Source organism: Bombus pyrosoma, linkage group LG15, assembly GCF_014825855.1.
Source record: "Bombus pyrosoma isolate SC7728 linkage group LG15, ASM1482585v1, whole genome shotgun sequence".
Taxonomy (NCBI): domain Eukaryota; kingdom Metazoa; phylum Arthropoda; class Insecta; order Hymenoptera; family Apidae; genus Bombus; species Bombus pyrosoma.
This window is the reverse complement of record NC_057784.1, coordinates 8,277,904-8,302,680: the sequence shown is the minus strand read 5'-3', so window position 1 is coordinate 8,302,680 and position 24,777 is coordinate 8,277,904. Positions and strand designations below refer to the sequence as shown.

At 39.7% G+C, this 24,777-nt stretch overlaps 3 protein-coding genes across 5 annotated transcripts; all 3 read left to right on the top strand.

The window, feature by feature from the left end:
- The first annotated feature begins 387 nt into the window (after nt 1-387).
- LOC122575359 lies at nt 388-9,164 on the top strand. The gene is made up of 4 exons (XM_043744164.1): nt 388-6,578; nt 7,112-7,379; nt 7,572-7,832; nt 8,422-9,164. Exons 1-4 carry the CDS (start codon nt 6,351-6,353, stop codon nt 8,517-8,519), a joined length of 855 nt encoding a protein of 284 aa, XP_043600099.1. The 5' UTR covers nt 388-6,350; the 3' UTR covers nt 8,520-9,164.
- A 140-nt stretch (nt 9,165-9,304) lies between these two features.
- LOC122575355 lies at nt 9,305-16,998 on the top strand. Of its 2 annotated transcripts, XM_043744157.1 has the most exons (6): nt 9,305-13,402; nt 13,530-13,660; nt 13,762-14,504; nt 15,547-15,720; nt 15,911-16,203; nt 16,573-16,998. In XM_043744157.1, exons 3-6 carry the CDS (start codon nt 13,928-13,930, stop codon nt 16,993-16,995), a joined length of 1,467 nt encoding a protein of 488 aa, XP_043600092.1. In that variant the 5' UTR covers nt 9,305-13,402; nt 13,530-13,660; nt 13,762-13,927; the 3' UTR covers nt 16,996-16,998. The 2 variants fall into 2 exon arrangements, with proteins under 2 accessions (XP_043600092.1, XP_043600093.1); XM_043744158.1 differs by having other exon boundaries at nt 9,305-13,660; nt 15,601-15,720.
- Nucleotides 16,999-19,713: 2,715 nt separating this feature from the next.
- On the top strand, nt 19,714-22,020 carry LOC122575356. 2 transcript variants are annotated; one of them, XM_043744159.1, is made up of 5 exons: nt 19,714-19,815; nt 20,049-20,188; nt 20,418-20,730; nt 20,820-21,013; nt 21,173-22,020. In XM_043744159.1, exons 2-5 carry the CDS (start codon nt 20,071-20,073, stop codon nt 21,547-21,549), a joined length of 1,002 nt encoding a protein of 333 aa, XP_043600094.1. In that variant the 5' UTR covers nt 19,714-19,815; nt 20,049-20,070; the 3' UTR covers nt 21,550-22,020. The 2 variants fall into 2 exon arrangements, with proteins under 2 accessions (XP_043600094.1, XP_043600095.1); XM_043744160.1 differs by having other exon boundaries at nt 19,748-19,815; nt 20,062-20,188.
- The last annotated feature ends 2,757 nt before the right edge of the window (nt 22,021-24,777 follow it).

Sequence of the window (24,777 nt, the reverse complement as noted above, 5' to 3'; positions counted from 1 at the left end):
CCGCCAAGAGATGGTGGTGTGTCTATGTTCGGTTTGCAAGTTGAAATTCTGATTTTAGGGTGGGCTGAGTTAAATTGGATGGCTTAAGATATTAGCGAAAGGTATTTTGGTAAATTTATAAATTTAATGGAGGGTTGGGAGATTATTTCAATATTTGGGATAGGAGAGTTGATAAATACTTAAGAGCAAAGGTATCAAAGGATAGTCACCCTCCTTAGTAAGACTTCAACCCTCCAATAGATGGGGCCACTTTGCTTTCTATTCTCGTAAGAGCAGTTTGAAATATCAAGAGTTCGCGAAAGTTTAAAGTTCATCGTAGAATACGAATGCTTTACTTCGTTTAGATATCACTCCCCACTATCTGGACGCTGCCTTATTCAACAAGTAGGCGTGATTTCGTGTTACTTTACGATTACGCATCGCTTGACGACAATAAAAACACTTATCGAGTAGCAGTATTATTAACGACCAAGACACGATCAAACAAATTATCCTATTGCTGCATATCCTATTTGCTTTAAACATAGTCAAGTTAATGGAAGAAAACGACAGACATATGTTGTTTCGAGGGTATATTTATTTTGTAATTATTGAAATCGAAATCTATTGCATCAAGTGGCGAAAATTTTGTTTCCCTAGTCTGAGGCATCTTCTAAAAGGCTGGTTTTATAAGGGTTGTTTCTCATGTTAGCAGAAAAATACCAGAACTAGATTCCGTGACTCAGGAAAGCCCAAAAAATTGCTCTGTTTGTATATAATAACACATAATTAACAGACGTATGAATTTAGACCGGGTTTTTACGGTTTCTGACCACTGTGCGCCATGTCGATTTAGTTCAAAGCAATAACAATGCCCACTGAAAATTCACACATTCCATGAAAGGAGTAGTGGCCAGCCAATATAACCATCGACCTCGAATACCAGCTTCTTCTTTGTTTTCAGTTTTTTAGATTATCAATTAATAGCTTCTTTCATCTTCTATCCCTACGCTATTACTAGTTTAGTTCGTAGATATTTGGTTTATCGACGGGATATGAAAAAGATCCGTGCTGCGGTTTATTTTACTGATAGTCGTATGACATCACGTTTCTCACGTTCTTTGCATACGAGACGCGCGTTACAAATAAAAAGTTAATAAGACGAATGCTCCTAATTAGTAATTTCAGGAGGTGCCTATTTCTAGGCCACCAATCCACGAAGGAATGTTTTATCGAATGTATCGCATTCATTACCTAGCCAAAGAAGCATATTTACCGTTCTAGTTGCACTTCATTTTGTACATTTCGAAACGAGGTCGTTAGCGACACGTTGCATCGCCCTAGCTATGCATACGCGTTTGCAACGTCGAATCCAGCGTTTTGTTTGATCTAATCAACCTCAGACGCATCGACATTGATTCACCATTTCCCTGTCGTGAGCTAGTTGTCCACTCTGCAACCTACTTCGTCGCCTGTGTTCGCGCATGCAACTGAAACCGAAAACGAAAGGCATGATGAGGCGCACGCGGTAACTTTATTCCGTTACGCGCTATTATGTGCGCGCGTTTATATTGATCGCATAACACGGATCTTTAAGAGATACGACTTTTCCCTGTTTAATCATACTGTCCAGTTTAATTACGAATCGATTGAATCCCGATTGTTCGTTTTTCCTCAATCCAGATCTGGATTTTTCTCAAAACGGAGATATTCAGGACGTAGAGTTTTTCTCACCTTTACACGTGTTTCCGTCAACAGAGAAACAGATCAGTTTCTCTGTATTTACGAGTATTTTTTCGCGAAGACGTTTTACACTTCACCTAGTGGCATAATTCCATTGCCGAGGACGTATCGATGTGAGAACAAAGTCGACCAAGCTGTTATTCTTTTTGTCAGAAGATCAATAATTATTGATGATAGAGTTCAGTACTTTCACCGGAATGGAGCTGCCGGCAACGATGCTCGTTCATGATCGCGTTCCAGTGAATCTCGAGAGCAATAACTGCATACTGCCGTAAATCTAGGTATCCTTGGCTTTGTATAAAATAGAGGCTACCAAAGGTGGACGATAAGCGAACCGTAAACACGGCCTGACATGACGAATCTTCTTTCTTTTTCCCTCGTCCATTTCTAGCCGCGATTTCTAGCGATCACTCGAGTTTCCGAAACAATAAAATTATTCGCAAATTATGCAAAGCAGGAAATTACTCCGGTCGGGAGTCTAGAAATTTTATTGTCCACTGCGATTTTTCCTGCGAGGCCGTTTGTTGACTCAAACCTCTATTCGTTCCGTGAAATGTAGCCCAGTTGGTTTGACATCAATTTTTGTGGTGCTTCGAAGAAACTCTGTCGTTCGTTATTATTTCTTTAAAAAGATTGGTAAGAGGCATATTAAGCATCTTTATTAATGTGTGCGCGTTTTGCTTCATAAAGAGCTATATATACACACACACACATATATATTGGTCTAACGATTAAGATACACTGTACATATTTATATCATCTTCTGGTAGATAATAAGAAGATAAAGATCCTGTTTTCTACTCGCTGCCCACATATGAATGGTACGCGTTAAAACAAGACCGCTGTTATAGTGATACCGTTTCAAGGAAGCGGTTTACTATCGCTGTCGATATTTCTTTGCGCCGAGATATTAGTTAATATTTGATCACTATAAGTAACTCCCACAATTATTACATAAAGCAATTATCACCTACTTCACTTGTATTACTGGATTCGTTTAACACGTTCAGCACATTATAAATTGTTTATACAATAGTTATTGTTTATTTATATTTTCTGCTTACATTTCTTCTTTAGCCTTCTGTCTTGTTCACAGATTTGATTTATTTACATTTCTTTATTGCCTTTACACTTTTCTACTTGTTTCCTTTTTACATATGTTTGTTATATGTTCATTTGCGTTTTTTATTTGAACCAGATGCATGTCATCATAGGATGTTAACTGCAAAATTCTGCATCATCGATTGCTCGTGATAGACGTGAAACAGAATGCATTAATCAACTCCATACTTTCGACAGCGATTAACGTGCCTCGAGTTCAAATCCGTGAACTACAATTCCCTCAGCCACACATTCACCGCAATCCTTAAATAACCGACGTTAATGAGGAATTCTGCTCTCCCTCTTCTTTTTCAGATGTCAAAATAAAATCGATTCGCGATTAAGATCTAACAATATTTTTATTCGTTGTCACGTTGTTACGATATGACGATATCTGAATTGGATCGAACGTTCGATTTGCAACGATCGACGATGACCTATCTTCTCGTCTATCGTGTAGTTGTTTTATTATATGTTCGGTCATTTCTCCTGTTTCCTAGTATCGATTTATATCATATCACATGATTTGCGAAAACTGGGTCAACGAATGATCAAGTTAAACAAATTGCATCGTGAATGTGGCTCTAAGGAATCCGCCCTCCAGGCATCGGTGTCTTAGTTTAACCTGGTCGTCCCTACAATCAAATCTACATACATTTTTTTCGAAGCGCACAGGATCATTGATAAAATGTGTTTGATTTGTCAGCAAATTACTTTTTAAAGCTGAGACATTCTTAATCATTGACTTCAAACGGTGCTCTAAAAAAGGTGAGAAATTTTTACGAAAACTGACCGTTACTATCAGAGTACCTCAAAGGTATTTTAAAGGTAGAGAAATCGCCACCTAATTAACATGATCAAGGATCATTAAAATAATTAAAATTTTAAGGTCAGCAAGATATCAATTTATAGTTATTACGCTATACGGGTGCAAATTACCAATATCGACGTACGCGGCATTTTACGTAGCTATCTACGACGTAAATAGTATTATGGTATGTAAATTATTTTGAGGAATGATTAACATCGTCTTGACAGCGATGAAAGTTTGTTAATCGCGAGATTTTATTCGCTATAAAATCTATCGGGGACTTCCTTTCCTCTATGAAACTACGCAACTCTATGTTATTAACATATCGCGCAACTAAGTTTATCGATAGTGGAACAGCCGGAGATCTTATCCAAGGTAGAAACTGGATGTACACGAAAATAGAGAAGCAAGCTCACGGTGTTTAGAGAAATCCAAATAAAAGCTAAAATCGTGCGAATATTCCTTTTGCTTGGGACAAGCCACGTCGCCATCCTAATGCATAAATAAGACCAACGAGTAACTCATTGCGCTGCATCGAGGTCAAAAGAAGAATCATGTCTCCCATAAACCGAGATCGCAAGGTGTAATGCATAAATTAATTCTGATATGGTTCTTGAATTTTTGTGTTTCGATTTTGGTCTCGTTTTAACAAATAAGATTTTAATGCTTCCAGCCCTTACGAGGTTATGGCAGTGGGACGATACGTTCCAGAATAATTTTCAACAAGATAGTTGGGCTGCCATAATTTCTGCAACACCATTAAGACCTATCGGAGCAGTGAATTATATGTACTACGAATGATTGTATATATGGCATTTTAAAAATTATTTACGATTAACTTACATTTTTTTCAAATGTGGATGTTTTATAGTCTATATTGTTATATTATTGTGTCCATCGTTGAAAGAAGAATTCATCTCTATGGGTCTAAGAAAGATCTTACCATACAATTGAAACAATACACATCCTTTCATATTTTAACTAACTCCAAATTTAAAAGTTAGATCAAAGTAGACCGAGAATATTTTCTAAGATAAATGATGCCATAAGTGGTAGTTATGTTCTGCATTTGAAATCTTATAAATCAGTTATGTAAATAGTTACAGCTGATCACGAAAGAAATATTAATTACACGTATTAATTATAATATATAATACAAAAATAGGTAATTATCTGGTCTGGTTAATAAATCAATTGGTCCAATTAAAACATACGTGACATTCATACGATACATGTAAACTTGAAATACTTTGAAAAGTAGTACATGTAAATTATATGTAAATGAAAACGTTACGCTTCTTCTGATAAAAGGTAAAAGGGAAGAACCTAATTACCTTATAATTTCTGTATATACATGTAACGTTGTGAAGATATTCGACTGTGATACCAAAACTAGAGATCCGAGCACCATTTTTGCCTGTTTGTTGCTTTTCTTTTTGTTTGCTGGATCTCGTAGTTCTTGTTTGGACAATTCGTTCGACAAACATCATAAAATTGAGACGGGTTTTCGAGAATGTTACTGACAGTTAAGAAAACTATGTCACTCATTACGACCAGTTAGATAATCAGAAGTAAGTATCAAAAAGCAACGAGAAAGTAGGCAAAACCTCTGCCTGCTCTCCTTGCAGATCGTCAAACATCGTGATAAATGTTGCAGTTTATTCTTTTTTACCACCGAATGTAAATTTTTTTCTTGTCTTTCAACTTGTCATTTGTCATAGAAAGCTTGTAGATTCGCAACAATGTATCTTTACTGATTTGAGTTATTTTTTGTGAAGTATATACGAAAGGCATTTCTGCATTTTCAAATTATTTCATTCTTATTTTTTTCGGGTAAAATTAATATTTTTAGTCGCCAAGTCTAATGTTAAATGTTTCTGTGCGTATCTTATTTCAATTTTCCCACTTCATTAACCCAGTCTTTCAAAGATACGTGTGCTCAATCTTAATTCGACTGAAAACGTTTAACAAAACCTCTACTTCAACGACGAAGGGTACTAACCGGTCTCGGAAAGAGGCTGGTCGGAAACATCCAACCATGTGCAACAGTGTATCTCCTTTCTCGTCACATGATGGATGCGCTAAACCGAAGCAGTAGGTTACATTGAGAAGAAGTCGAAAAAGTCGTCGAATGCAAATGTCTATGATTGCTATATATAATGCTAATTAATTAGATCGGATCAGTATCAGCCAAAGATTCGTAGATGCAACTTTGCTTAAGATTCAAATGTTGGCGAATGTCTCTGCAACTACGAACGAAGTCGTTTACTGGTACTATAACGACTAATTATCACAGAGTTTGCTGAAATTACTCTACGTCTTAATTACGTTTTTGATCTATTGTGATAGCTAGTTTCATTATGAGCACCGTTCGTCGGGTTTGCCATTGCCTTTTCAAACATTACAACGCGAAGAATCAAGTCTCTGTGCAGGATTATCTAAGCCATGGACCGGTACCCCCACCGACCTAAATGTACTACATATAAATGGTCAGGACACCTCGTAACTATCGTCAGAGAGCTTGTGGACTTAATCTTGTCGTCTCGTCTGCATAAACAAGGCGTGGCGCTCACGTATCTCCATTCATCTATTTCTTCATCTTGTGAATATAATTATGGAAATAAAAGTTCATCGAAAAAATTCCTGTATAAGTTCGGGATAGAGAGGGTCGTTGCGTTGACTATCTTTGTTTCTTTGGATTTTCGTTCGCAGAATCATGAAGTGCATACAAGACGATTGGAAGTTGGGCTGGTTCGAGAGAATTAGCTACGTTTTGTTAGTGACTTTTTATTGTTTTTCGAAGCACGCCTCTGTATTGGCGTTTGATAATTCAACCAATACGTTTGTCGAGAGATCTCGAGTAGACTGCAGCCTGCATAAAGATATAATCACTTGCGGGAAATACAAAGTTGCCAGATGGCTTCATGACATTGTGAGGGAGAAGGTATGACAGTGATACAACGATCTTTATTTTGTTAAGTATCTTACCGGATTACAAATGGATAGAAATTTGAACATACGATCAGCTTCTAAGAAATGTCATGCACTACATAGCTCCAAATAGAAGACCGCGCTGTTAAGCCGCATTGTACTCGTTATTTCGAAACTTGTCGTAAAAATGAAACAATCTTTTCCACAAGGTGCTTTGTTGTACGGGTAAAGACACTTTTCGAGGAAAATTAGTGGAAGTAGCGTGTAACTGATTGAAACCCGTAACGATTTCGCTGCAAACCATTATTATCATTCGTGTTCGTGCAACAGCGAGAGTATCTACATACACGTTGTACCCACGTTACTTTCGTCAACTTTTACTTTTTAATTAACGCTGTCGGTAATCGAATCGTACAGTCGTGGCCTATATGTACAGTTAATTCCAAACATAGATCTTCGCATCTCGTAACATCAGACGATGTAGAACCACGATAAAATTGTAAACAATCCAATAAAATTATAATTAATTATTTTCATTTTTATTAGGAATACAGCTATGGTTCCCTGCGTATTGTGAGAATCCCATCCATATCTGGACAACCGATACTTCCAAAGTTACCACCGTCACGTGTGTTCAAAACCGATGCGGTCGAGGCCTTGAACTTCGTCAGGGACTGCTTGGAGGATCTGCTGACGAAACGAGCTTTGGTTTACACGGTTGACAACTCCGCCACTGGCAGGAGTTTTGGTAACGCGCCTATGATCATGGACGAGGATGAACTCATTCAAATGCAGAGCAGAAAATACCCTGCTGGTAATTATATTCTTAATTTTCAGAACTGAGTCTCTCGAATGTAAACCGTGTTTTTAAGAAACCTGTATTTCGACGTTCTACCAGCATTGCAGATAGTTGCATTAGTGAATCTCTGAAATATTTTTGAAATACTGGCTGGCGAATAAATTCTTTATCAATTTTCATATCGATGATACTAATCGTTTTATCTAGATAACTGGAGACTTCTGAAGAAGAAAACCTCCATAATCCTTCCTCTTCTAATCCTATTAAATCTACTGAAAGTGAAACTGTTGCTTCTACCCATTTTCCTCAGTGTTCATTTCATCAAGAAGCTACTAGTGCTAGCTTCCATCATTGTTCCCTCGTTATTGGCGCGCCTGAAGATCTGCAAATTCGCGAATTCACATTCCCAGGGTTACCCTTATCACATGTGGGGTACGGCCGCTGATGCACCCGTCGATTATCCAACAGGTAAATGAGCACGATTATATTTTTTGTGTCACGCTTCCTTAATTCAAAGCGATGAAAATTACATCGGTTGTAAGAAGCGATTATAAGAGACTAGGATAACCGAGACGGTCGAAATATCGTCAATATACGTTGAGCCAATGCTCGATGACACAATATTTCTCTCCTTGTCAATCAACTACAGTTATATAACACTCGATGATTCCTGAACGTGGAATCGTCGTATAGAATGCATTTCGATAGCTCATTGATCGTAGTAATTTCAATAATTGCACGTGTTTCTTGGGATATGGAAAATTTGAGTGTTACTCGGGTATGACGATCGCTCCTCCATAAGCACTGTCGAGCAATAGTCGCGTTATTGCCACTTTGAACTTTTCTACCGAGACGAAATTTCAATCGCTCCGAAATTTTCTATTTGAACGAATTATTTATTGGGAAGAGTCAAGAATTACTTTAAATTATTCCGAATTATTCTACAATATTTCAAAGTATCTCCAAGTATATAAAATATTGGAAAATTATTTTAAATTAGTTTAAATTACTATGAAATATCTCAGTGTCTATACAATTTTTTTGTTATTTTCATCAGCATACGGTCAAGAAGAGCCATGGTCTCACAGAAATGATTACATCGCAGCAAACTCTCCTTACATGGGATACCAGGGTTATCGCAACCCCTATGGATGAAGTTAGGAAGCACGGAAAAACATCACCGATCAACTTCAACTTGCCATTGCATCGAAACTCAAACGGACGAACTACGACTGTGCACCTTCCGCTTTCTTCTCTTAGCAACTTTCGACTGTGTTCTCTACGCATTTGTGGTTTCCTTCTCGCGACTTGCTAATCCCCTTTCTTCATTCCTAAACATCCTAATTATGAGGCGACAAACTACAAACGAGTTATATTTAGCAATGATTATCGAGTGCGTTCCTCGTCGTGAAATGACTTTCACACGCCATGCTCGCTACCGTTACAAAATTGGTAATGAGCATCGCCGTACGTAAACGTCGAAATCACGCACACGTGTCTGATGATTTTCTTCTGCAAACTGCAGAAACTGTTTGCGAGTATTGTTGCGTGGCACGCGAGCCTCCAACGTCGTCCGTGAGTATTTGGGTACCGTAATCTAATAAAATCGAATTCGCGAACAACAACGCCTCGCGTGATGTCAACGCTGATCACTTCCGGGATAATAATCGGAGGGCGGGGTTGAAGCGTGTGGCCTGCTCGAGAATGTACAGACGCGTAGTTTGTATAGTAGCGAGCGATCGTCAGTGACCAGATAGTAGATAACTTTTGGTCAAATAAAGTTACGTATAAAAAAATGAAGAATGCTGTTGAAATTATTGATGTAAAATTATAGAGAGATTTATTATTTCCTTTAAGATAAGATAAGATAGATAGACTACATGTTTCATACTGTTCCTTTAGCGTGTAATAGTGCGGGTTTGGAAAAATCTATCCGAAGGTTAGGAACCTTTCATTCATGCAGGAATGGCCGTGCATTGTTTATTACCATAATTGTAAGGGCATGTCTCAGTATGACAATGACCTCTGATTCCGGAACAGTAAGCGTTCTACTAGAAGTTCACACTCGCAGATGCAGACTGATTTCGCGCGGTGCTTCATTCCAGCATAAAATGACGTCGACCGTCTCCAGAAATCTTTCCTCCGTTACGATCATCGCTACATACGTAATATCTAACGCAGGCTAAAAGTCATTCGTGCATTTCCAACGTTCTCCAAGAACTATATATACGTAGTTGCAATTACTCGTTGAAATAACAAAAATACATCCAATTGTTTCACGAGCTTCTAAATTTTCCTCTTCCAATCTTCCAGTGCGAAGTGGAGTCGGGCGATGGTCGATCAATCGGTGCAGGTGAACGGCGATGGTCAAGGTCATTGGAAACTTAAAGGAGGCGTGGCGGTTCCCCTTACGAATGACCTACTGACAGATTTGGACGGTCGCTCCGGCGTGTGACGCGTGCTTCCGCACGCGCGTGCTGACCCATGCACGCATGCACGCATGCACGATCGGGAAGACCGTTATAGGACCACATACGAGTTCGAGGCGAATGTGGCTCGGCTGTCCTCGCGCTCGACAAATCCGCGGGCGAGTATCGCGCCCCGATCGTTGCACGCGATAGCAGTTAACCATTCGCTGCATTTAATAACAATAATCCAGTCAATACATTGAAACAGTTGGGCCTGCGATCAGTGCGAGATATAGCCGACACGCAGCCTGCACTCGCTGTAACTCGACCGTTACGTTACAACCGACAGGGAACGGAGTATTAACATAACGGCATGCGCTATGTGTACTCCCGATGTTCGATATACCATGGGTTGGTTCGAATGGCGTTGAATTAATCGATATGCGAATCGATGATCAAGAGGGTTGCGTTTGTTGTTGATGTAGATGGAAACTAGAGGAAGAGAGAACAGAGTTTTGGACTAATCGCAATTTGGAGCGAGTAAGAAAGAGGAACAGAGTCTGAAGCAATTAGAAGTTGGAATGAAAAGTAAACGTAGATTCGAGTGAATCGATAAGAAGGATAGAATGTGAAATAAGAAGCGTCGAGGTGAATTCTGTATTCATTTCACGTATAGAGAGTAAGATAGTGAAATCTCTGTTTGCGACAGATATTCAATTCTATTTCGAACGGAGAATGTCAGGTTATCTAGAAATTCGCTTAACTTCGGTATCGAATAAATCGAAAAACTTGGCAAAAAATTGATATTTGATAAGCAGGGTGTGCTGTTACGTGCACGTTTGCTTGGATATCAATTCTCAAGAATTTGTAAGAGAACCTAAGGAGTTTGAGAAGCATTTAACCTTAACGCAACGGTTCAAGAGGTCTTTCGTTTCGTTTTTAAGGAAACGATTATGGAAGATTGATGCGCGCATGTAAAAGCTGCATGGAAGAATCTGAACGATAGAGAGCAAATGATGGAGCACTTTCTAAAACCGGTTGACTTTTTCTCTTTTACAATACTTACATTTTTCGAACTTTTTCCTACAAGATTAGATTAGTAGAGTTCGCTGCAGGCCCGATAAGCAGACACGCGTTTGTAACGTACAGTTAGTCTAAAATATGGTTGCAACAACAATATAATTTTCTCTTGAGTTATTTCGAATTGGAACTTGCTAACACGTCGATGTTCTACCTCTTTCATTTCTTTCAAAAGTTACTGAATTATTCATTAAGACTTGTCAAAACTACGAAGCAATTCATTAATAAGTTTTTAAAACGATTTCTAGAAGGTTAATAACCCGTTTCAATTCCCAATTCCACGGACGCGAGTATCTATGAAATTTATTTAATCTTGAATAGCATTTAAGACTTAAATGGATAATAAAAATTACTTTGAATAACGAGAAGCGTTACAAAATTTAACAGGTTTAGTCCACCGTTCTCTCTCTCTCTTACAACAATATACAAACATAGACAAACGTAGTCCCGTCGCGTGGATCATTTCTCTCCGCTTGATATCTTCAAACGATTAAATCAATCGGAAATCCAACCCAAACCATTACAATCTCCGGATGACATCCGTAGGCGTGAAATTCTTGAAAACGAAAAAGGGAACGATGTACTTTATCGTGACCCTGTTCTGGGACGAAGACATTTTTATTGGTTAGATGTACCTGTGTCATCGAACCAGCTCACAATAGTGATTAAGAAATCGAACCGATGCCTCCAGCTTGTTAATGAATTATAGTCGTAAGGTAAATAGTGGCCCTTAACGAGTTAACGACACTTCCATATTTCATTCGTTTCTTACATATCTTTTGTCGTGTACCCTTGTTTAATTATCACATCAAGACTTCAAACACTCCGATATCGATCTAACCCAAACCTCTCCGTTCTATTATGCTAAACGTATTTTGCTTTCTAGATACAATCTACACGATCGAATCTATTTTCTGAGATTAAAATTCTTGCCACGCGCCAATCGAATTTTCCTTGGCTCGAAGTGAAACACGCGAGTACGATCATCGATTTCGAGGAATAACCGAACCGTCCGTGAATTCGGGACGCGGCCACAGTGAAATCGCCCGTAAAAGTGTGCTCGGTGTATTCGTGTCCAGGCTGTTTGGGCTTACACACGAGACACCCTTTTCTCCTGATTAACGTCATTAACGTTTAAGATTTTTTCCACGTTCGCATCGAACAACGCTCTCTCGAGTACTACTTCAAACGAGCGCGTGATGAAAACGCTGGCTTCTGGATGCAAGATGTTTGCGGTTTTTCTCTGCGCGATCTTTTCGACAGGAAGCAAAATAAAGTCGAAACCGGATTAGCGGCCTACTTGTATCTGAAAATACGCGTGTTAATATTTATGTCGATGGTACAACGACACTGGGGACACACGAGTTGAATACCGGTGATTTTCCGTGACGAGCTTCCCGCGCGAGCTTTGGTGTCATGCGTTTATCGAATCTGATTAGATTTCTCCTTGCATTTAACGTCGCGTCTCTGACAAGCATAATCGTTACTCTTGTGTTGATTGCGCCACCTTTTATCTATCGAAATATTTTTAATTATTCGTCATAGTTCGGTGACCCGTTCATGAGAATGAACGAACGAATTGATTACAAACTGACAGATATGACAACGATAAAAGTGAAATATTCTCATCCTCGTTGTTACACAGTAATAAACAGATAAATAGGGAAACTCCTTAACCGAATTTAACTGAACTTAGTTTTTAATATTATTTTTACAGTGCATCGAGGAACAAGAAAAGTATTTTTTAAACCTGTATTTCAGAAACAAGAAAAAAAAAAGGAATAAAACTTTTCACGATACAATTAGTCGAATTTACGAATAGATATTTCCCTATTAATATGTTTGCTAACAAGTAAAACAGACATTTGTAACGCTATTATGATTTGCATAAAATAAGTAATAAAATGCTATCGTTACAATAAGATTGCGGATATCTATGTATCTGCGGGTGATAATATTTAAGGATATAGGACAATACGTAAGGATAATACGTAATAAAATATTCAAAGTACAGTGCTTGCTAAATTTTTAATAGGCGAAACACATTTCTCCTTAAACCCTTTAGTCATTTTCGTAAAAACAGCGTAACTATCCGTAGTCTGGTTATGGCATCATGTCGCGTTATTACAAAACTAGAGTCAAAAATTCGAATTGAAATCACAATTAATACGTATTTCGATTTCTGGACCAGATCGAAAAAAAGAGTAAAGAATGGTTGAGATGGAGCGTCATCAGCCGAAATTCCAACCGGTGAAATCGGTCCGGCGGTCGTTAGACCCGCGTCGAATTCGATTGGATTTGAATCAGAGGAGAACGACGACCGTCTACGTGCCAGAGAGAAAGAGACGAAGCGTTTGTGGCGGGAGCGCAACCAACGAATGAACGAACGTGGAAGAGAGGAAGGTAGAAAGGAACGGACAGAGGGACGAACAGACGGATGGCCGGGTAACCCAGATCGGATCAGCCGAGGCGATGCTACGGAGGCTCGGCAGTAGTATCGAGTCGATGGTCGCGCACCATTCCGACGTCTTCATCGTTCCATTCACCAAGGTCTTTACAGTGCTCGATTCTAAACAAAATATCTAAACCTACGCGTTCTCCAAGAATTCTTCGATATTTCTACAAGACGATTCCAAAGTTGGTTGCACACTTTCATGTCATTTACGTGTTACAACAGTGAGAATAGACAGTCTCGTGTATCTGGTGTCACTTCAAACGAACGATCATTTTGGGAACCAAGAAGTCAGAGGACCGTGAATCCCCGATTACCAATTAAGCTCCTTGATTTCCGAGAAGAACTCGTTCACGGTAATTATTACTTACTCGATTGAGATACCATCTGTCATACGTCTCCGCTACCTCAGTTCAGAGATCCGTTGTACGAGATCGCGTTGCTTTTATTATTTCAGGAGACATCGCGCGAACGTCGCGGATCGAGATGCAGTTATCTTTCGGCAACAAGAGAAGCTAGTCAAGAGAGAAAGAGAGAGAGAGAGTTGGTGAGAGAAAGAGAGAGATAGAAAGAGAGATAGAGGAAGAAAGAATCGTGCGAGACAGGTTCCAAGTCGGGGGAACATGGGTGGATCGAGAGACGGCGTGATCTTGCTCATCTTGGCGGTCGCGTGGCTCCGATTGACGGTCGGGGTCGAGGTCCACGTGGCGGCCTTGAACGAGACCGACCATCCAGTACAAGTGGATTCTATCGAAAACGAGGTGTCGTTCAGCAGTGAAGAGTTGGATCAGCATCCGCACATGATGCCCGGTAAACCTTCGAAACTCGATACGAACATTAATCAGATGATACAGATGGACGATAGGTCACAGTATCAGATCGAGGCGACGCGAATGGAGAACGCTACAGCGTTTCCGTTGGAGTCGACGGGTTGCCAGGACAACGGGACGACGCCTTGCGCGCGCAAGGATCTGTCCGATCTGTTCGACAGGTTGTCCAGGATCGACACGTACAACGTGACCGACTCGGTGCAGATCATAAGAAATCGGGACGTCATCGGCAGGAAAGACGAAAAAGGTAACGACCGGCCGGACGCAAGCCTACTCGATAAAGTTCGCCGGTTCGCAAGAGAACACGTAGTAAAGATACGTCTGAGCCAGGACTTAATACCCGGTAGAAAAGCTAGAACCTTCTTCAACGGTGAGTCTACGGAACGTGTTCGTGTCACGCTTTCGTAATCTCCGCTCGCACCAACGGCGCATCCGCGGGTTTCGCAGGATCATTGTTTTATGTTGCTATGAACGTTGTTGCCTCTTCCGCGGACCGATTTCGTTTGCTTGTCGCTGCGTTTCCCGCTCGCCGAGGAGCCGTGGAACGCGTCCGAACTGGTAAAACTGGGTCTTGATTGTAGTTGCTCGCGTTCACTCCTATACAATATTACGTATCTGTATGAAATGAAAGGTGGGCGTATCATGCGGTATCTGCCTATAGTGTTCCTTTGTGGACATGTTGAAAAATTCCTTTACAAATGGACTGGATGGCCAACACCGTCTAGAAAGTAGGCATGTTTGCGTGGTTTTTCAAGTCGACTTTCCCAAAACAAGAATCACAAGAAGTGAAAGAAACGACGGAAGAGAAGAGTAAACGTTTGACTTGTCAGAAGGTAGAAACCTGCTTTCGGTTCATTTATTTTTACGCCTGAATCTCCAAACCGCCGATTCAGGTTTTGTCCAAAGTCGGAAGACTGGTTTCCACTAAATGACACTGCGATCAAGGCCCAAGCATGCTTTTCGAGAAATGATACACGCAATACACGAAAATACACGCTGCCCTGGCGCCGACAGGGCGAAGAGTCGCGTAACGAAACGAACGGGCAACACCGCCATCGCGCGTCGACGATACGCTTTTCACACATCACTGATTGGCTTCTCGCTAAAATATGCTAAAAAAGACGGTTAGCTGGTTCATCGCTGATTGGCAAAACGAAAGATTCGGCTTCATTCGCGATAATCACCAGGGTTGCGTAATTGTATTCATTTAAGATCATCGTGGCAATTCGAGAAATACCTTACATGTATGTTGAATGATTTTTCAGAAAGAGATCTTATGTCTGCCACTGTGTGAAGTAACTGAGAAGGCGAGTGAGAAAGAGAGATATATATATATATACATATATGCTGACTGCAGCATGGCTTACAGGACTAACCGCAAGGCTTTAATTTGCTGGTACTTTTGCTTTCAGCCATCTTTCAGGGAAAGAGTACCTTTTTAACAGGATTCGGACTTGGTTTTCTAGCATTTGGCCTGAAGAAGCTGCTGCTACCTCTGATCTTTGGTGTACAGATCATTAAGAGTGTCCTACTGGCGCTTTTCCTGCCCAGTATCATCGGAAGTATCGGTAATATCGTCGGTAAAGGTACGTACTTGTACACTTACTTTAATTGACAATGTAATTCTGTAATTCTAGATATCCAAAGTGTTTCACTTATAGTAATCATCTTAAATTGGTAACTGAAACGTGCGATAACAGATTTAGTTTATCTGTTTGTCTTGTTTCGTGGTCGAATTGAGAAAAATCCGGATATTGATCCAATTTTATTTTGTAGGAGTTTCATCGTTTGCGCAATCATCGCATACCACGGCGCAGCCAGAAGAAAATTTCGAGTTCAAGGATAATTCCGATTTGTACAGCGATGACTACCTGACGCGACAGCCGGTAGGAACATTACCAGCCTCTGTAATGTACGATGAAAGTATGATGCAGTCTCAGAAGAGTCCAGAAATCGCATCGAGATATTCCTTCGTCGATCCTAGAATAACCCACGCCAATGCTGTTGCTGATCGTTATTACACTCGCCACGTTGCTGCTCATGGACTTTCTAAAAAGCAAGACTTTAAGGTAATGTCTCTTTTTCTAACAAATTTTCTAATTCAATAAATCATCAACTGTTATAATATTATGTTCACTGACGATTTCATTATTTTTCTTCAAGATCTCTCAATCTTCTTTTTACCCATATAGTTGTCGATATTTTATCTATTTTATTCAAAATTTTTCCAACGAATTTCCTAGTTCAATTAATCGTTAACGTTATATCCATCGAAGATCTCATTTTCACAAATCTTCATTCAGATGTTAAATCTTCAAATTTCGACTTACGATATATGGTAATAATCAACATTTTATTCAGTCTATTCACACTGTCCTACGAAAATACAATTTTCATGTATCAAAATTCTCACAAAAGTTCTTGTAAAAAATAAGCAGGTGTTCCACGAAATTCCAACGAGTTCGCTGCTGCTAACTAACTACGATCCCTTCTACTCTCCTCTGTTATCTCGCCTGGATGCCGTGTTCTCTCGTCTGGGCCACACGACGGAGGGTTGCAGAGAATACGCCGTTTGTGCGATGTACCGAAGCCCCGCCAGATACGCACCGTATTCGAATCTGGTCTCAGCACAGCTGTCCAGAGAGCTGAACGAATTAAGAAGACCCAGCAGCGACAATCCCGATGTCCTGAGGTTCTTCCGGTACATGAAGGCCGCGAAAGACGGACAAGATGGCGTGAAATGCGAGGATGCGTACGCGAGTTGCGCAATTGCACGAGAGGATCAAACCCTCAGGCAAAATCAGGCGATGTTGGCTACCTACCAGGACATCGACAAGCTCGTCCACGCGAGGAAGTTATAAGAAAGAAGATAGAACAGCGAGGATTCAATCCTGGGACTGAATGACCGTTTGAAACCAAATCGTGTTTTTATTCGGTTACCTGTGATTCGTTGATCGTCGTTGGTTGTACTTTGGTATACAGGTATCGAGCACTTTGAGCGAGTTTCTTTAGCGATTATAAGTGGTAGGGTACAGTTCTTGAGAATAGTCTGAATAGTAGGTATAATAGTAATTTAGGAAATCGGTGAATTTACCTCGACTATGAATTTTTATTATTTGACTCCATGGATCGACCATTTATTCACCGAGTACGTAATCTGGGTATTTAATAACTCATTAAATTATATTAAATTTTTAAAGTTTTACATTATAAAAGGTTTCGATTAATTTAAATGGAATCTGAATATCGAAACTTTTGATATTTATGGGTTTAACGAAAGAGTAGTTCGGAGAGCGCTTCCTATGCGGACGTTGAGATCTCCGCGAGGTCGCTGTAGCGCCTAATTACACGCGGCCTTCTTACATATATTTTCAGGTTCCTTGCTGTTCAGAATATTCAAAAGATCACTCACCAAGGCTCAAAGATCGCTATCTCTGTACCTGCTTATCTCTGTACACGATGACATATATTGTTGCTCGGGCAATTACGTACTCAATAGTCCAAACAAGATCAAAGATGCTTAATGCGAAAAAATTTCACGCAATTAATCGGTCAGAAGGCTGACAAAGAAGGAAACAAATAGCAATCATTAGGTCGACCGTGATAACGGTACATGATAGCTGGATCGCTGTATATTATTACCGGTATTCGAATGTTACGCTCTTACGTAATAGTCGACTTACCATGGTCAGAAGTAGGTCTGACAAATAATACGCGATTAGAGACACGCACGATTTACCAAGAAAGAATTTTATGGCCGTGTATTCGTGGAATTCGATGTTTCGAACTGCCAAGTTCGAATTTCCTTATAGGGACGCTCGATTATATTTAGTCGAGTAATCATGGAAAATCGTGGTGTCGCGACGTCGACGACGCCACGATTTTCCACCAATGAAACGCAGTCATTCGCGATTTAGCGGTTTAATTTCAATAACATATCGAATGATTGTACGTCGCGGAACTTGAGACCACGACGTCTCTTTAATTCCTACCTAATTCCAATGTGCGTCGGCCCACGCTCCGCGGACTTAGATATTTATTTATTAGCCACGAAGAATCGTGGTTCTTAATTTATTAATTAACAGTGCGAGGCGTATGAACACTCACGCATCGTTACTGTCTATTTATTTATTCGATCAGGATCAGAGGCTCGATCCGACGCGGGTCAACGCAATTAATTCTTGTACAGTGCGTCAATAAAACGCTGTGAATTTCTCTTCTAGAAATTGTTCTATTCACTATAAGCAAGAGAATTACATAAACTAGACGTTCCACGTGTGCTATTGATAACCTGAAAAGTTGTATTACAGTCTTGGTGAAATTTTACTTGCCGCAGAAGCTCGAGGAAGCTGTTACCTGTAGAATGGTTCCAAGAAACGACGATCGTCAAACAGAAGACACAAACACACGTACTATGTGTGCGTGCGCTGGACACGAGAGAAAACGAAAGGGGCAGAGCGATGACGCACGCTCGATCATGGATTACGAAGGAAAGTCCGACGACTCTGTTTCGTTCGTCGCTCTTGCTCGTCTCTCTTTGTTCAAAACCGCCCGGTTCCGGACCTATATCCGGGGACCACTTTCACTTTTGATTTTTTTTACGTCTTTTTTCTCCCTCTGCTCCCGCGTCAACCCACATCCTTCCCCTTTCACTGTACCCCGTATGAACGCTCGTTCATATAAATGAAGTGGTCAGACGCGAGCGGATGCATCGCATTGCTCTAAGTTCATCCTCCGGTGTCATTAGCTGTAATCACGTTCTATCCTGCATCTCCGTCGAAAAGGTGAGAATCGCGCTCGCGACTGTAATTCGCGTAGTCTCTTCCAGAGTGATATTCATTTGGCAGTGCAATTTTGTTGTTGCGGTTGAAGTATAGCCATTGCGGTAGCTTCGTGATAAGGTTAATATTTTTGTACCGGTTTAGTAAACGAAAAGTGGTTTGGTTTAAAATAATGGAATGAATTATTGAAATTTGTTTCGTCAGTGGAACTTTATGGTCACTGGGTTGCGGATTAAAAACGTATCTTTACGTATTCTTTTCTATTCCTTTGGCTTTTTATAAAAATATAAATTTGTATAAATCCCATAGTCTGATGATCGCACGTAAAATGCGTATGGAGTTAGATTATTATGTAATTGGAATTATAAGAAGATGTAACGTTTACATAGATTAAGGGTTGTAATATCGATATACGTGTCAAGTCTTCAAAGTTGGATCTTGCAAAATCCCACGAAATGCTAAGGTCTAACGAAGATTAATCCCTAATGATCAAGAAATAACGTATCGTTCGCTGTATATTTTACAAATACGCAATTGTTTGTAAAACAACAAAGGTTTCCACGAGATCGTTCGATGTATTGCAGAGTCGAATAAAAAGTTAATCATAATTACGTGTGGTGGTTGGAAAATTTGGGGCTCGATCAAAGAGAGTGCGTGATCGGCGTAACAAATACTATGGACGCGCGACCGGAATACAAGGTTATGGACCCGGTTCCTTTGAACCAGGACTCCGGATTGGTCCGTCGAGGTAACGGCACTTCGATATCTACCGCGCGGTTACGATCGAAGTTGGTCTCTGCCAGACACTCGAGTGCGGTTCGTGAATCACGATCAGCGTTCTTTTTTCCACTAAATCGTGAAACGATGTCGTGCTGGGATCCAGTCGGTTGATGGAGTCTGGTAAGAGATAGCTATCCGTTTTTCATTCGAAATTATTCGCTGCTCCCTGTTTTTGATTTTGATTGTGAATCGAACAAGGCGCAGCTATTTTGACAGAACGCGAATGGCGCTACGGTATCCGTCGATTCGTTTGTTCGTTTTGGTTCTTTGTTTTGTGTGAATGACGTATCGAAGGATATTGTTTAACGAGCGTTTCACGTGAAACTAGTGTCGATAAAGAAACGTGACTGCAGGTACAACATTCAGGTGAGAAGCATGCGACTAGTGCAATCGCTGGTAACACACGGTCTGGTGCTGCTGTTGACACTGTTGGTACCCTGTTTGTCGGTTACCTTCGAGGATGGAACTTCCGATGAGCGGTCCGAAGCGCGCGGTAAGATATTTCATATTTGAAATGAATAATGTTTACTTTAAAATTAAAGTATAAGTTAATTTATAGATATAATTTTGAGAAATATCTGTCGTCAGTTTGCTAGAAGAGAGACACGTTTAAAGAACCGTCAATTTTGAGATATCCGTAAAATGAAGTTCAAAAGCAAGCTATTTATTAGAATAGCAACGCTATAATTATTATATAATAATATTTGAATTTATAACTCCAGAGAACCACGTGCCAGAGCCGCCAGAGCCGCCAGAGCAGGTCGTTTTCAATAAAACGCGTCAAGGTAAAGGGCTTTTCGACTGGATCGGTCTAGGCACAGGACGAAATGTAGATCCATACATAGCGAAAATAAATCAAGGCTGCTTAAACGGCGACCTGGCGGAATGTTTCAAATCTCAGGCTTTGAGTTATTTCTCCGATTTCTTTGACCACTCTCATTACGACCTAAATGATTACGTGAAGGTCGTTAGGATGTCCAGAGACGTGGTACAGGAAGTCAATCGTCGACCGTACGAATATTCTGGGGAACCAAGGTGAAATTTATTCTAAGAACGTCTACGTAGTTTCCTCTGAGATCGATACGATGCAAAATTTCTCTTTACTAATACTTTTATCATTTCAGGTCTAGCGACTCTGAATGGGATCATCTGATGAAATTCGCTCTTAGAAAGGCGGAAAAATTCGTGAAAACCGTGGCTATCGAGTTGCACATCCCTTCCGAAGAAACTGGATCAAATGAAGTGTACGCTCCACGGTTTTTGGATGAAATTGCCGACGAAATTGACACTCTTGAGAATAAAAAAGACACTCTATTCTGTGAGTCCATCTCCAACAAAAATTGTATCCCCTTTTCACCTTCGATACTAATTAGTACTATTATTAACTATTATTAATTTTATTCCATTTATATATTATTATATCATTATAATACTATAATTATGCATATCATTAACTCCATTTTTTTTCTTCTAACAGCCCGTCATCAATTGAAGAAACTCTTTATCCCAATGCTGATCGTACTGAAGCTCTTCAAATTGAAGTTACTCCTGTTTCTGCCTCTGATCCTGGGTTTAGCGTCTTTCAAGAAATTCCTCGCTTTCTTAGCCATTGTGATACCTGGTCTAATTGGATTTTTCAAATTGTACAAGCCACTCACGCAGAGTTATCATCCACCAGTGTATAGTCAGAGCGGTATAGCTTATCCTTATTACAAAGAAAATTCCAATAGTTATCCTTATCCTGAACAGGGTGACCACCATGGTTTCGAGTATGCAAGTGGATATCACAGAGATAGCAGCGTATCTTTTGGTCAGGATCTTGCTTATCGAGGCTATCGGCAATACCAATCGTAAAAATTCTCAATTTTGAAAAATTGTTTTACATTGCCTCTCTTCGCTCTCTTTCTTAATGTTAAAGGACCTGATAGTATTATGATATTTGCATCGATTATAACCACTGAGATAAGGAATTTTTCAGAAACTCTAATTCGTAAGAATTTATATGTAAATTTTCGATATGAAAATTTACGACACAAGCTCTCTTCCTAGATTAGAAATTATATTGTGCTGAGACGCGTTGCCATTTTTGAACAGCCTGATGTACAAGCTCTAGCTGCTCACCCATGTTTTTGGTTGTAATAAGCGAAACTTTTAATTCATCTATTAAGTTCTGTATATATTATTTAAGTGCGAATGTAGATACTTGTATGATCAGTGAAAAGTACCATTCTTATGTTATACGTATGGTATTATTTATTGTGTACGTCGTTTACAGGTTTGTAAGCCTAGCTTTATAATATAATTAATTATTATTAATAAATTGAATCGTTTTCTGTACGAATTTCATAATTTGATATTATTATTTACAATTTGATAAGTATTATCTATAATACAAAATTATATGACAATAAAATAGAATATTGAATCGTATTTCGATATTAATGTCAACATTAATAAAATTTCAACATTAATTTCGCCAAAAGTATCTACATGTCTTCATTTATGTAAAACAATTTCTCTGATAATAACGATGCTTATGGTTTTCTATTATTCTGTAGTTGTTTTGGTGTTGCATTACGATAACAATCGAATGAAACGGGAATTGCAATAAAATTGGGCCATTGGACATGAAAAATGAAATCTTGACCAGAGGTGGAGCAATAACATTGTCGATTGCAGTTTTCTTAGCTGATAGGTATAGTGAAACGAAAATAATGAATAGTAGGTCGACGCGAACAAATTCATCGACCTGATTCATTTAATTTTTCTATTCTTTATTTTTGTATTACGTTCATGTGAATTAATGTTTACATTTATTATAAGATTGTCAAAATCTGTTAGTTTAATCAAAGATATGGTTATCGTTCTATCGAGCATTGAATATATTTCTCAGTGGAAAATCGCTCGAGAACGGTCTTGTACAACGTTCCATAAATATCACATTACCTTGTTACCCCTTTTTCTTCATTTTTACAGCTCATCATAAGTTTTTCGAGCCGGAAGTCGCTGAAAAATAAGGTCACGACACTACTAATATCGTACAGAAGATCACATTCAGTTTCTGATTTTATAGATCTTGCACATTGATATGAATTACGATATTATTGAGGAAGTACGAGAAACGAAGAGAAGCACGCGACTTCTCATAGTTTATTGCTACTCCTCTCTTTTGAAATATCCGAGGCTATACTCATAAATAATTAACAGCCAGTCTTCAATGGATGGCCAAATAAAAATCTAAATTCACGACGTTAAAGCCTACTATAAAAAATTTTCATACCTCAAAGTATACCTCAATTAATCATGTAAATATAAAATTCAGACTTCACCTGCGATTTTTCTTCTTTTACAATAAATTATCTAACTTTAGATGACCAATTAAAAGTTCAAATTCATTACATTAAAATCTGATATTGAAAGTTCTGTAAAGCGTAGCTCAATGAATTATTTTACGAATAAAATTTCTCTACGTTTCACCCTTCGAGTTAGCAGAAAATAGTGTGTCATCAAAAGCCGTGTTAATTGTCCCATCGATAATATTAATTTCCACGTTTTCGCCTACATTACCATCCCTTCCTTAAGACACAATTTCTCTTCTTAACATTTCCAACGTACTGACGACGGAGAAGCAGTGGAGTTACAGTAATAATTGTCCCGATCAAACGCCAAGCTCTTCCATTCGACTCTTTCATGTCGGTGGACGTTTCAGCGTGGTTCACGCGTCCCTTCCCTCTTTTCTCCGCGCGACAATCCCGTGACAAGCGACTCGAATCGCGTGAAAATCTTGTCGCAAGGATCACGCTTGATTTTTTCTCTCTTTTTTTCCTTCGTACGCTTGAAAAGGAGGAACAAGCATGCACGCGGCAACCGGTTCGATGCGATTCTCACTCGCGATCCAGAGAATCGGATGAAACGGACCTGTTGACCAAGTGACCTCATTCGATCAGAAGACCGGAAGCGGCCCGCCGTCCCCAGCTAATACACGGAAAACACGGAAAGTCATGGCGTATTGCCTGGCAAAAACAACCGATTTTGTAAACCAGTTTGTACGAACGATGAAATCCCGCATTTCCGTTACACGTGCGACACTCGATTCCTTAGATTCTTCAGGGTGGTCGAAGAGTAGCTCGAGTCTGGAGAATTAATCAGAACTAAATGTAGGTTTGACTGAATACGGTTTCTATAATCATTCAAACGTCTTTCTTCTTATGAAAACCGCGAGAGAAGAACACGGCAAGTCACACTTTCCATTTTTCTTTTTTTTTTTTACAGAGAAGTAATTTTAAAACTTATTTATGTCGTCAATTACTATTTACTTTTGTCGAGTATCTTGCAAAAAAGTCGCGATCGCCGTTTCCGATGTCCGATCCGCTTCTGTGGTCGCAACCGTGAGTCCTGAAAGACGACAGATCCGTTCTACTGTCGTTATCGATCCTTTCATCCGGAATTACGATCCAAGTCGCGCGTCAACCATCTGAACGCGTGAAAATGCTCCTAGTTTCACTTTTAAACGACCGACCATCGATACAGGACGACGTCGCCTATACGAATCTCCTTGATTGATATTGATGACTTGAAATCAAGGTCGTTGATGGTCTTTCGATCGAACAGTGGCTATCGTGACCTTGATACACGCATGGATTCGAAGGGGTGGCGCGGAGGGAAGCGAAATTTCCCGTACGGCACGGTCGACCGAGCCGCGGAACCAAGTCGCGCTAAATCGCCGATACGAACGGTAACGTGCGAAGGAAAAAAAATGAGGGAACAAGGTTACCTGGGAGAAAGTTAACGAAACAGGTAGATATCAAAGGCACTCGAGCAATGCAAATCGACGAGGGATCGCACGTGATCGTTCGTGATTTTTTGTTCGATCAGGCGAAGAATTAAATTCCTCTTCTGTTAGCTAGCTAGCTAGCTGTTCCGGAGAACGGTTCTTCGTCGATGGACTAAGATCTGCGATAGAAAATGTTGAGTGCGATATGATGTATATGTATTTACGTACTCGTTAGATGAATGAGACTTTGACACGAAAGTGTGCCTGCTTTTACCTGGTAGATTATAATTGATGTACCTTGTGGTTAT

Excerpts from the sequence above, each read along its gene's own strand:
- LOC122575356 (XM_043744159.1), top strand. The coding sequence starts at position 20,071 with ATGCGACTAGTGCAATCGCTGGTAACACACGGTCTGGTGCTGCTGTTG. Across the intron at positions 20,189-20,417 it reads TGAGCGGTCCGAAGCGCGCG|AGAACCACGTGCCAGAGCCG; the intron begins GTAAGATATTTC and ends TTATAACTCCAG. Across the intron at positions 21,014-21,172 it reads TAAAAAAGACACTCTATTCT|CCCGTCATCAATTGAAGAAA; the intron begins GTGAGTCCATCT and ends TTCTTCTAACAG.
- LOC122575355 (XM_043744157.1), top strand. The coding sequence starts at position 13,928 with ATGGGTGGATCGAGAGACGGCGTGATCTTGCTCATCTTGGCGGTCGCG. Across the intron at positions 14,505-15,546 it reads AGCTAGAACCTTCTTCAACG|CCATCTTTCAGGGAAAGAGT; the intron begins GTGAGTCTACGG and ends TTTTGCTTTCAG. Across the intron at positions 15,721-15,910 it reads CGGTAATATCGTCGGTAAAG|GAGTTTCATCGTTTGCGCAA; the intron begins GTACGTACTTGT and ends TTTATTTTGTAG.
- LOC122575359 (XM_043744164.1), top strand. The coding sequence starts at position 6,351 with ATGAAGTGCATACAAGACGATTGGAAGTTGGGCTGGTTCGAGAGAATT. Across the intron at positions 6,579-7,111 it reads ATGACATTGTGAGGGAGAAG|GAATACAGCTATGGTTCCCT; the intron begins GTATGACAGTGA and ends CATTTTTATTAG. Across the intron at positions 7,380-7,571 it reads GAGCAGAAAATACCCTGCTG|ATAACTGGAGACTTCTGAAG; the intron begins GTAATTATATTC and ends CGTTTTATCTAG.